Raw genomic sequence first — 13262 nt, 5'->3', positions numbered from 1 at the left:
AGAATAATGTTCTTAACAATATGCACCCTTTCAATTTTTGTCAAACGGCCCCATTAAGGACCTGGGGGGATGGCCCCTAAATATTTCCAATCAGCATATCTCCACAACGAAAAGAAATCTCTGAATAGTTGTTGAACAAAAAGTCTTTAAAATCACAAGACCTTTCATTTGATATCAAGAAAAAGGGTCTGACCCCTCAAATTAGGGGCTCAGAGGGGCCAAAAATCTTTCACCTATAACTCTTTAACGATCAATAATTTGTAATACATTACTGAAGCAAAGATGCTTATCTTATTGATTTACAACAATATATGATAAGATTCTGATCATATGTTACGTAATAAGGGGTCATAAGGGGCCAGAATGCTAAATCTTTGACGCTTTATATCTCGAAAAGGGAGAATATTTTGATAAGCAATACTGAACAAAAGATGGTCAGAATAATGTTCTTAACAATATGCACCCTTTCAATTTTTGTCAAAAGGCCCCATTAAGGACCTGGGGGGATGGCCCCTAAATATTTCCAATCAGCATATCTCCACAACAAAAAGAAATCTCTGAATAGTTGTTGAACAAAAAGTCTTTAAAATCACAAGACCTTTCATTTGATATCAAGAAAAAGGGTCTGACCCCTCAAATTAGGGGCTCAGAGGGGCCAAAAATCTTTCACCTATAACTCTTTAACGATCAATAATTTGTAATACATTACTGAAGCAAAGATGCTTATCTTATTGATTTACAACAATATATGATAAGATTCTGATCATATGTTACGTAATAAGGGGTCACAAGGGGCCAGAATGCTAAATCTTTGACGCTTTATATCTCGAAAAGGGAGAATATTTTGATAAGCAATACTGAACAAAAGATGGTCAGAATAATGTTCTAAACAATATGCACCCTTTCAATTTTTGTCAAACGGCCCAATTACGGACTTGGAGGGGTGGCCCCTAAATATTTCCATTCTGCATATCTCCACAACGAAAAGAAATTTCTGAATAGTTGTTGAACAAAAAATCTTCAAAATCACAAAACCTTTCATTTGATATCAAGAAAAAGGGACTTACCCCTCAAATTAGGGGCTTAGAGGGGCCAAAAGTCTTTCATCTATAACTCTTTAACGATCAATAATTTGTAATACATTACTAAAGCAAAGATGTTTATCTTAACGATTTACAACAATATATGATAAGATTCTGATCATATGTTACGTAATAAGGGGTCACAAGGGGCCAGAATGCTATATCTTTGACGCTTTATATCTCGAAAAGGGGGAATATTTTGATAAGCAATACTGAACAAAAGATGGTCAGAATAATGTTCTAAACAATATGCACCCTTTCAGTTTTTGTCACACGGCCCCACTAAAAACTTTAAGGGATGGCCCCTAAATATTTCCAATCAGCATATCTCCACAACGAAAAGAAATCTCTGAATACTTCTTGAACAAAACGTTTTCAAAATCACAAGACCTTTCAATTGATATCAAGAAAAAGGGGCTGACCCCTCAAACTAGGGGCTCAGAGGGGCCAAAAGCATGTCATCTATACCTCTTTGATAATGATATATAAATCAAAAGAATGAAATCTAATTAGGGAAGTCTATATATTATTATCTTTTAACAAAGATCATAGTCAAAATCATATCTCATCTTATCGAAAAATCGGACGGAAGACCTACTCGTTGCTCGCAACGAGATCTCATCTAGTTATTATTATTTTTCTTCCTGGGTACTTTTTTGTCCGTGAGTGATCTCCGAAACTACACATCCGATTGAGGTGAAACCTTTTTAGGGTTACTAGGCATGTTATGTAGATTTGCGGAACGAAGGTCATTTTGCGCGCACGCGCATGCACGTGCGTGCGCGTGCAATGCGTAAAATGACCAATATACTTGATATAGCTGTAACTTTTAAATTTTTTGATAAAATGCTTTGATACTCAGAATATAAGGATATATTAAAAGTATGAACAAGATGACATGGTCAACATGCACATGCATGCACGTGCGCGCACGCGCAAAGCGTAAAATGACCAATTTACTTGATATAGTTGTAACTTTGAAATTTTTTGATGAAATGCTTTGATACTCAAAATATTTATATGTATTTAAAGTGTAGACAAGACGACATGATCATCATGCACATGCATGCATATGCATGCACGTGCGCGCGCGTGCAATGTGTTAAATGACCAATTTACTTAATATAGCCGTACTTTTTATATTTTTTGATGAAAAGCTTTGATATTAAGAATATACAGATATATTAAAAGTGTAGACAAGATGATGTGGCCATCATGCACATGCATGCACATGCGCGCGCGTGCAATGTGTTTAATGACCAATATACTTAATATAGCCGTAACTTTTATATTTTTTGATGAAAAGCTTTGATACTAAGAATAACAGACATATTATAAGTGTAGACAAAATGGCATGATCATTATGAACATGCATACAGGTGCGCGTGCGCGCAATGCTAAGATGACCAATATACTTGATATAGCCGGAACTTATATATTTTTTGATGAAATGTTTTGATACTGAGAATATAAAGATGCATTTATAGTATAGACGGAATGACCTGGTCAACCTGCACATGCATGCACGTGCGCGCGTGAAATGCGTTAAATGACCAATATACTTAATTGCCTTATTTAATGAAGCTTACAGGAAATAAGACACCAAAAGGGAGTTGGGGAGTGTTGGGGAACATCTGTAACGGTCCCCGTTACAATTAATACTAGTTACAATGTAAATTAAAATTTGGAGCATGAATGATGACATTTTTTTATCATTGAGAATGAGAGTTAGAAGTTGCTCTGCTGGCCTCTTTGTACATCTCCCATTATCTTCATTTGTACTTTGTTGGTTCTGATGTATTTACATCTCACATGATCTTCATTTGTACTTTGTAGGTTCCTAAGTATTTACAGGAAAGATGGGAGAAGAACAAAACAGGAAAGACAGAAGTGGGAAAAATGAGAATCACTCGATCCAAGTATGTACTGCAGATGATGCACTCATGTATCTAGTACATATGTATTATAGCTGCAGAACTAACTCTGTTTGAGAAAATCCAGACAGATAAACCAGAGAGCTACAGATCCAAGCTTTGTTTAAACCTTCAAGTTATGGCACCGTTTTTCAGTCACATGCTTCCAGTATTTTTTTCTTGTATTACTGGGTATATATATATTCCCATACATATTACAACAGCAACGAAACTGAGAAAAACTTCAATTGATGGTGTTAACAACTGTTCTGTGACATTGTTATACAAGAATATTGCCATGTGAAGCACTATGCTGATGTTCTAATTTCTTAACAAAAATACTTAAAAGCCATTTAAAAAAATAATAGAATTTTATTTTAGAACTTTGTGTTAACCAGATGATACAGGTGTGATCTACTGTTCTCATACTTAGCTGTACCAGTGAATGTATTTCAGAATGAATTCTGGTATAAAGTATTCAGTCACCAATGAACAATGACTACTTGGAAAATATAAAACAAAACATAATGTGTTTGTGAAACACTGATACTCCTGTATTGCAGCTCAAGGCTAAGGTTAAAGTTTTTCAAATGTAGGTCAAACTCCAAGGTCAAGGAGAAGAAGTTCAAAAATGTTGATACCCAAAGAAAGGTCTTGTCACACATGTTTATTCCTTGTGACAAGACCTTTCTTTGGGTAGTAACTTATTTGACCTCTTCACCTTGGAGTTTTACCCACTTTTGCAAAATTTTAGCAAACTTTACCCATGGCCATAACTTTTGAATGGTTAGTGCTAGGGCTTTCATACTTCACATGTATATTCCTTGTGATAAGGCCTTTCCATGGATACAAATATGTTTTACTTTTTGACCTTGACCTTGGAGTTTGTCCCACTTTTAAAAAACTTCAACCTTTGTCATATGTTTTTAATGGTTGGAAATAGCACAGGCACTTGGGGTATGGACCCCCCCTTTTTTCATTTTTTTTTTCTTTTTAAATCTGGGGTCGAGTCACCTTTTTCCTATTTTTGTATTCTAATATACACTGTATGTTATCAATAATGTAACTCTTTTGTCTCTATAAGCTGTTTTTAAATATATCGTTTCCGACTGATACATAAAAAGAGAGAAGGCTTGCAACTCTTTTCTCATCGTCTGCCTCACCTCGCTTAAACTTCGCCTGATTATTTATCGAAAGAATAAGAAAACATGGAATATGCATATATCAATAAATTCGTTATACATTCTTCTTCCTTTTCATATTTCCATTTAATTTTTATGTGCCCCCGATTTGTAAATATTTCGATTAAATCATCCGCATCTAGGGTAAATTTTGTTGATGTGCACCAGCTGGGACGGAAGTGCAATAACGATAACTCTAACTTTATAAATGTTCTGCGTTAAAAAAAAATTCCAGGCTTTGCAATAACAATATTGTGAAATTTGGTTGTCTAGGTCGTCTGTTAAAAGTTAATCTTCGTCCATTAGAATTTGCTAGTTAAAGTTATCTTGTTATTCACAGAACTTACCGTTACATGCTATTTGAAGAGAAAATTCGGGATTTATTCCTTCTCGCATTTAATGTTCCGAATGACATTACACGTAATGATGATACCCGAAAATACCGGGCACTTCCGTCCCAGCTGGTGCACATCAACAAAATTTACGCTAGATGCGGGTGATTCAATCGAAATATTTAAAAATCGGGGGCACATAAAAATTAAATGGAAATATGAAAAGGAAGAAGAATGTATAACGAATTTATTGATATATGCATATTCCATGTTTTCTTATTCTTTCGATAAATAATCAGGCGAAGTTTAAGCGAGGTGAGGCAGACGATGAGAAAAGAGTTGCAAGCCTTCTCTCTTTTTATGTATCAGTCGAAAACGATATATTTAAAAACAGCTTATAGAGACAAAAGAGTTACATTATTGATAACATACAGTGTATATTAGAATACAAAAATAGGAAAAAGGTGACTCGACCCCAGATTTAAAAAGAAAAAAAAATGAAAAGGGGGGGGGGGTGTCAATACCCCAAGTGCCTGTGGGAAATAGGGCTTTCATATTGCACATGATTATTCCTTGTGACAAGACCTTCCCTTGGGTACCAACAACTTTGAGCCTTTGACTTTGGAGTTTGACCTACTTTTGAAAAACTTCAACCTTGGTCATAACTTTTGAACAGTTGGTGCTAGGGCTGTCATATTTCACATTTGTATTCCTTGTGACATGACAAGATATTCCTTTGGGCACTATTAATTCTGACCTCATGACTTTGACTTTGGAGTTTGACCTACTTTTAAAAAACTTTAACCTTGACCATAACTTTTTAATGGTTGGTGCCTGGGCTTTCATATTTCACATGTGTATTCCTTGTAACAAGACCTTGCTTTTGGTACCAACATTCTGATCTCTTGACCTTGGAGTTTGACTTGCATTTGAGAAATTTAAACCTTCGCCATGAGCTGTCATACGGGGGCATCAGTTTTTCACAACACATTTTGTTTTTATTATTTTGAAATGCTACATCTCATTTAGTTTTGTCTGTTTAATGTATTAATAATTTGTAATAAAAATGGACACTTCATAAAGATACATGGTCCTATATACTTTGATATATACTTTGATTTTTAATCTTGATAATCGGTGTTGCCATGACATTTTAACAACAATCATTTAAATTTTATCAAAGTACTAATCATCTTTTTGTCTGATTCCAAGAACAGATTTAGATTTTTGATTGCCAGTTTTGCTGCTAAAATTGGAACTAGAATAATCTCTTATGTTATTTCAAAATGCATCTTCTGTTATTGTTTTTTTTTCCTTCTTAATTAAATGATACACATGTGCTTGGAACAATTTCACTCCAATGAAATAAAGGAGTGTTTCTGGTATCAATATTTCCCCAGTAATTTGAACTAAAACATCGAAAATAAAAATTAAATTATAGTAACCAGCTGCTCCTTAGTCTTGTCTAATCTAAAATAGAAAGAGCTGCATTTGTATGCTACTTAAAAAAGAAAATTTAAAAAAAATCCATTGCAGCTTATTCCTCAGACCTTATTAAGTTCAAGCTCACAGAGCTATGGCTTAATTGAAAACACTGGTTTTATAGGCATGGCTGTCATCTTAGAAAACTGTGATATTCAGAAAACTAAAACATGTTTTCATTTGAAGTGCACTAATAAGGAACAAAACCAGTGAAAAGTGTATAACAGAACAATGATCACTATAACAATAGTTGAAATGAAAGTAACATGATTAATTATTCATTTATTTATAGATTTCCTGGACAGAAGCCCAAAGTGACATTCACAATTGACGAAGAGGTAGCTAAGGGTTCCCCGGGGGACATGCCTATCCCACAGGACCATAACATGATTCTGACTGGTCTGGGTAACCAGAACTTGGTTGTGTTCTCCCAGACTCCAGTCACAGTCAAACAAGGTACAACATTCTCTAAAAGTCATCATACTATAATAAATGCCTTATAAACAGTAATCAAATGTCAGTGATTTGCAAATTGACACCACAGTAATAAACTGTCTGAGAAAATAGATTAAAGAAAAATAACTTTTAAAGTGTTAAGTGGTAAAATTATGAAAACATCAGTTGAAGAAAAATAACTTTTTAAAGTGTTAAGTGGTAAAATTATGTAAATATCAGCTTATTAATTATTATTATTTTTTGTACTTATATAAATCACACAGGTGGTCACACAATTTCTAGCTCACCTGTGCTCACCTGTATCAGAGGCTCAAGTGAGCTTTTAGGAACAATGTCTGTAGTCCATCTAACTGTCTATATGTGTGTTATTTGTAAACTTTTCACATTTTTAACTCCTTCAGAATCATTAGGTCAATTTAAAGTAAACTTGCCCTGACATATCCTTGGGGATGCATGTTATTCAAATGAAGAGCCTTGTCTTATTTCAAGGGGAGATAATTAGGAAATAGTGACTTCTTCCAAAGAACCACTAGGCTGTAAAAAAAAAAAAAAAAAAAAAAAAAAAAACATTTATAAAACCTTTCTTATTATGTGAAGATCAAAATGTACCAAATCATGGCTCCAGAGGTTAGGGTGAGGCTGCAGTAAGGGAACAAAGTTTATATCGGAATATATAGGAGGGTATGAGGATCATTTCTTAAGATTGCTTTAAATACATGAAATCATTGTAACTTCCCTTGTGCTCAAGCCTCCCCTTGGATCCTTCCATATTTAAGTAAAGAACATGTGCTTATGAAAACTATGAGTGATCAACAAAGTACAAAGAGATATCCATTCAATTTCTGCATAAATAGTTGTAAGGACAGAAATTTAGTTTACATACAAAACATTTTAAGGTTTTCATATCAATCAAAATTACCCTGGTGATTGAAATACCACCATACCATAAGCTTCAATATATTTTAAATTCAGATTGTTGAAAAAATGAATTTTTAATTTGATGGCCACAATAAGGAGTTTCATTTATCTACATGTACATTTGTTAGGGAGAAAATGGTGTCTTAGGTGAGCATTGTGGCCCGAGGGCCTCTTGTTCATATACTCACATTATTTTGTTTGTTTGCACACATATTTGCGATTTTTATAAGGAAGTGTATGCAAAACAAAAATTAATTGTTCAACATTTAAGTGTTTTCTAGGCAATAAAAAAAACCTATTAAAATTGTTTTTGTTGTCATGAAAAGTACAGTTAATTTATGAAAGACTCAATCTAAAGTTTAAAATTCTTTATCAAGTTATTTTATGCATGTGTATGTATTTCATTTCAGAATCAAGCACAGGGTCTGTTGATGTAGTGGCATCAGGTAGGATAAACTATTCTGTACAGTTTACAAGGACAGATTACAACTCAGAATTTAATGCTAGATAGAGGTTACAAGTCAAAGTTCACAGGAAAACAATTCTTTATAAAGTAAAAAGCACAATTATACATAATTCAGTAACAATTTTACAAGAAGCAAGTACTGCACTAATTTATTACTTCAGGTACAACTTACATTATGGGTTAGGATTATTTTTTTTTTTTTTCATGCTACAATTAGATTCTAAAAAAGTTGCACATATTAACACAAGTTTACAATTTATACAATTAATTCTACATGCTACAAAACAATTCAAGTTACATGTACAATTCTGATTTTTCAAGAACAGTCTCTAAAGTTACATGTACAATTCTACAAGTTACATATATGATCCTACAAGTTACATAAGTACCACCCTACAACTTACATGATTGTATAATCAAGTTAGAGAAATACCACCTTACAAGTTACAGGTACACCCATACTGAAATAAGCAAAAAGTTATATATATAACTTGTAGAAATAAGCAAAAAGTTGTATATAACTTGTAACTGCAGAAATGTTACAAAAAGGTATAACTAAGTTACCAGAGTTTGGAACCCCTTCTCCTAAGTATTAGAATACATAAAAGTGTATAATTTCCATCTGCAGGTATCAAGTACAATCCTACAAATGCAATTCTACAAGTTTTTGCTTTTAAGCACAGTTTTACACTTGAGAGTACAGCTCTTCAAGTTACATGTGCATGTATAGTACTCTAGTAGTTCTATAAACAAGTTACATTTTTGGATGTTACATTTAAAAGCACATGCCAAAAAGTTAAAGTATCTATAATTTAGAAATGCAATTGTACAATTTGTGGAATTTACTTTCTGGTTTAAGTTTCTGTTTTGTGAATGCTGTAAACAAAATTCCTCTTTCAATGGAGTACTGATGTTAAAGACTTTGTGCTCCCTAGCTTTCCACAGCATAAGAGCATGAAAGGGAGACAACCCATGAAAGAAAGCAGGCAAGGGCAACAACTTAAGGAAGTGAGGATGACAAATTTAAAGGGTAGAAATTATGAGGGTGGGAACAAAGCAAAGGGAGCAAGGACATAAATCATCAAAGTGGGGGAGAGGAGAGAAAGCCTCATATTCTTGTGTTCTTGCTTTATCTCCCCTGCTTCGTCATCCTCATCTTTTTGCTCCCCCTTGTTGGCATTGCTTCCTTGCATTGTTGCCCTTTTGCTCCCTCTTGTTGGCATTGCTTCCTTGCATTGTTGCCCTCACCTTCTCTCTCAGACTCCATTTCTGAAGGTCAGAGAATGAGTGGCCCTTCAGTACCCCATCTCTATGTATTTTATCATTTTGTTTATGCCTCAGACAGGATCGCCATAGAGGGAAAAGTCATACAAAGGGCGGACTGTCAGCCAGACAGAAACAAAAGCTACCTGAATCTCAAGAGGTATATGCTTGTTATGTTTATAAAAAGGAAATTAACATTTTTAACCAAAGTGGAAACACTGACAAAACATTCCAAGGATAGCCCTGTAATGTCTGTCAGTCCAGTAAAACTTTTTTGTGACACAATAATTGATTATCTATCAAACTACAGACTTCATATATGTAAATGGAGGATATTCAATAGATTTTTGTCACTTGGACAGAAAACAAAGTCAAAGGTCAAGTTTACTCTTGAAGACCATATCAATGCCAAAATTTGTATATATACCTGGTATATTTTTTGTAACTGACAGCTCAATAAGGAGGATTTTATTTAGTTGTCCTCATATTGTAAGTATTGTTGCTCTGTTTTGAATGTTGATCTTGTGGGGTCAATATGTACAAATACACTGAGAGTGTGGGTCGTAGAATGACATGATGGCATGATGCTGATATTTAAAGAACATTGCCATCCAATGCCCCCCCCCCCCCCAAGTTATTCAGGTATATTTTTTATGCCCCCATATCGAAGATTCGGGGATATATAGTTTTTGCCCTGTCTGTCCATCTGTCTATTTGTCTGTTAGTCTGTTTGTCCACAAAAACTTTAACCTTGCCCATAACTTTTGATTGGTTGGAGCTGTGGCTTTCCTTGTGACAAGACCTTTCTTTGGATACCAACAACTTCGTCCTTTGAGGTTGAACTTGGTGTTTGACCTACTTTTGGAAAACTCTAATCTTGGTCATAACTTTTGAACGATTGGTGCTTCAGCTTTATATTTCTCCTGTGTATTTCTTGGGAGAAGGCCTTTCCTTTGGCACCATTAATTTTGACCTTGATGTTTGACATACTTTTGAAAAATGTTAACCTTTTCCATATCTATTCAATGGTTGCTGCTAGGACTTTCATATTTCACAGGTTTATTCCTCCAGACATGACCTTACTTTGGGTACCAATATATTTGATTTGCATTTGAGAAAGTTTAACCTTTGCTATAAGTTGCCATTTGGGGGCATCAGTTTCACAAACACATCTTATTTTCATTGCCATTTCTTGGATGAAGAATAAAAAATGTTTGTAATCTCAACACATTGAACATTGTGCTGAAAAAAAAAAATGATCATTATAAATTTTAAAAGTATTAATATATCTACAATATTTTTCCTGTTAGTAATTAATTTGCCTCATTGCAGAATGCAGCTTGAAACCAAAAACAAACCTCAACGAGAAGTAATTCAGATCACAAAAGTAGTTACAAACTATAAACCTGTAAAGGACCATGTACACAACGTAAGTATTACAGAAATAGAAGTTGCTAATTATAAACCTGTAAAGGACCGTGTACACAACATAAGTATTACAGAAATAGAAGTTACTAATTATAGACCTGTAAAGGACCATGTACACAACGTAAGTATTACAGAAATAGAAGTTACTAATTATAAACCTGTGAAGGACCGTGTACATAATGTAAGTATTACAGAAATAGAAGTTACTAATTATAGACCTGTAAAGGACCGTGTACACAACGTAAGTATTACAGAAATAGAAGTTACTAATTATAGACCTGTAAAGGACCGTGTACACAACGTAAGTATTACAGAAATAGAAGTTACTAATTATAAACCTGTAAAGGACCGTGTACACACTGTAAGTATTACAGAAATAGAAGTTACTAATTATAAACCTGTAAAGGACCGTGTACACAACGTAAGTATTACAGAAATAGAAGTTACTAACTATAAACCTGTAAAGGACCGTGTACACAATGTAAGTATTACAGAAATAGAAGTTACTAATTATAAACCTGTAAAGGACTGTGTACACAATGTAAGTATTACAAAAGTAGAAGTTACTAATTATAGACCTGTAAAGGACCAGGTTTAAAGGACCATGTACACAACGTAAGTATTACAGAAATAGAAGTTACTAATTATAAATCTGTAAAGGACCGTGTACACAACATAAGTATTACAGAAATAGAAGTTACTAATTATAGACCTGTAAAGGACCATGTACACAACGTAAGTATTACAGAAATAGAAGTTACTAATTATAAACCTGTGAAGGACCATGTACACGACGTAAGTATTACAGAAATAGAAGTTACTAATTATAAACCTGTAAAGGACCGTGTACACAACGTAAGTATTACAGAAATAGAAGTTACTAATTATAAACATGTAAAGGACCATGTACACAATGTAAGTATTACAGAAATAGAAGTTACTAATTATAAACCTGTAAAGGACTGTGAACACAATGTAAGTATTACAGAAATAGAAGTTACTAATTATAAACCTGTAAAGGACTGTGTACACAACATAAGTATTACAGAAATAGAAGTTACTAAGGCCAAAGTTTTTTTTTCAATTGGTTTACGATTCCGCCGACCCTAATTTTCACCAATCATGAAAATAAAAATAATGTCTTTTTCCGAAATATTTTTCCGGATTTTTCTCAGCTGAACTGGTGGGTTTTAAATTTTAGAATGCATCTTAGTCTTATAAATATATGAACCCTTTACAAACATTTAGGTGACCGTAAATAAACACATGTGCAAACCAAAAATGGCGGTTCTGTCATGTAACAAGGTAATTCCTCACTGAAAGCAATGACACACACTTAAAGAACTTTTTCTGCATGGAAAAGTGAATAAAATCTTGGATGCATGATCCCTTTCTCTAATTGCGATGTCTCAATTGGCTAAATTCATACCGTAATATTGGAGAGTGTATGCCCAACCCTGATCGACCTAGCAGACACGGATACACCTATAGATAACAGGGATTTATCAGTGCCTTCTCATGGGCCGACATTCGGCTTCATTCCCAATTGAAAATGAGTTCAGTTTTTCCAATTTGGCAGTATTTTTTCCCAGTTGGTGAACAATGCTTTTATTTTTAATTATCTTTGGAAAAAAGTAAAATTGTCAGATTGTCTGTAATTTTCATCTATTTAACTCATTTAGCAAAGCTACAGTCATAACACATGTTTAAAAACACTGAAAAAACATCGCCAACTTTTAATCCGAATTTCCTTCGTTTTTCTAAAAATGATGATATTGTTTATATAGATTTATTAAGTTATTTCCACCTACTCTATTGATCTGCAAGTGAAGAGGACTTTTAGAAAATGTGTACTTAGTATAATTTTTGCAGGAGGTTTATAATCTCCAGAAACAGATACTATAATGACCTAAATTGAAATCTCATACACACATGTACATGTACTACCCTAAGTTGTAAAAATACTTTATACTCATTGAAGTCCATTTTACCTTTATTAGTCTATTATTCATAATTGATCTTGTATCATTGTATGATGAAGATGGATCATATTTAATTGTCGTTTGGTTGCCCAAATTAGAGTTCATGCTGAAATGTTAAATGAATTACCCCTGAATACATGATTTAAGCAACATTTTTAAAAAAATTCCAATTTCATCATATAGCCAATATTTTTTCCCAATTCCCCAAAAATGGTGTTTCCCAAAATCATAGGCTGATAAATCCATGGATAATAGTGAAGCCAATTTAGTGTTGAGAGATACATCTTAGTTGAAGTAAAGCTGACTGGTATTTCACTGTATAAATTCAAATGTGTATAAAACATTTTGTTAATTTATAGAAGTAATTTTAATATACAAATCTTTGCAAATTTGATACTCAATTGAGATCAGAGCCCTCTGAATTACTATAAAGTAAATAATGAGCATTGCTTACTGTGCAGGTACATAACAAAATTTAAAGGACTTGATTGAGAATTATTGGAACATTAAATTTGATAGCTGCATGATCAAATTATTATAACTTTTATTTCAACGTTAATTACTTTCAATATTGTTAAACAATTAAATTGTATTTTTCTTCAATCTAAATTTAACTTAAATTTGGATCCTTATTTTTAGTTTGTGGGGATACTGAGGTTTATAACACATCACATATCACTGAAGAGCACAAAAAGAAGTTGAACATCATGAACCAAGCACTGATTGACAAACAAAAATCAGAACTATATGTAAATGAAA

The 13262-nt window shown here is 33.4% G+C and overlaps 1 protein-coding gene across 1 annotated transcript in view; it reads left to right on the top strand.

The window, feature by feature from the left end:
- Positions 1 to 13262, top strand: part of LOC133192254 (general transcription factor IIF subunit 2-like) — a 58883-nt gene that overhangs the window by 7691 nt on the left and 37930 nt on the right. The window contains exons 2-6 of the mRNA XM_061328249.1: positions 2919 to 3001; positions 6283 to 6446; positions 7775 to 7810; positions 9172 to 9253; positions 10426 to 10522. Coding sequence (XP_061184233.1) covers positions 2919 to 3001; positions 6283 to 6446; positions 7775 to 7810; positions 9172 to 9253; positions 10426 to 10522 — 462 coding nt within the window. The remainder of the gene's footprint in view (positions 1 to 2918; positions 3002 to 6282; positions 6447 to 7774; positions 7811 to 9171; positions 9254 to 10425; positions 10523 to 13262) is intronic.

The sequence above is a fragment of the Saccostrea echinata genome, unplaced genomic scaffold (genome assembly GCF_033153115.1).
Source record: "Saccostrea echinata isolate AGI-Se365-2 ecotype Australia unplaced genomic scaffold, CSIRO_AGI_Sech_v1 ptg000001l, whole genome shotgun sequence".
NCBI classification, from domain to species: domain Eukaryota; kingdom Metazoa; phylum Mollusca; class Bivalvia; order Ostreida; family Ostreidae; genus Saccostrea; species Saccostrea echinata.
Note: the sequence above shows the minus strand (reverse complement) of the source record. Positions and strands in the feature narration are given on the sequence as shown.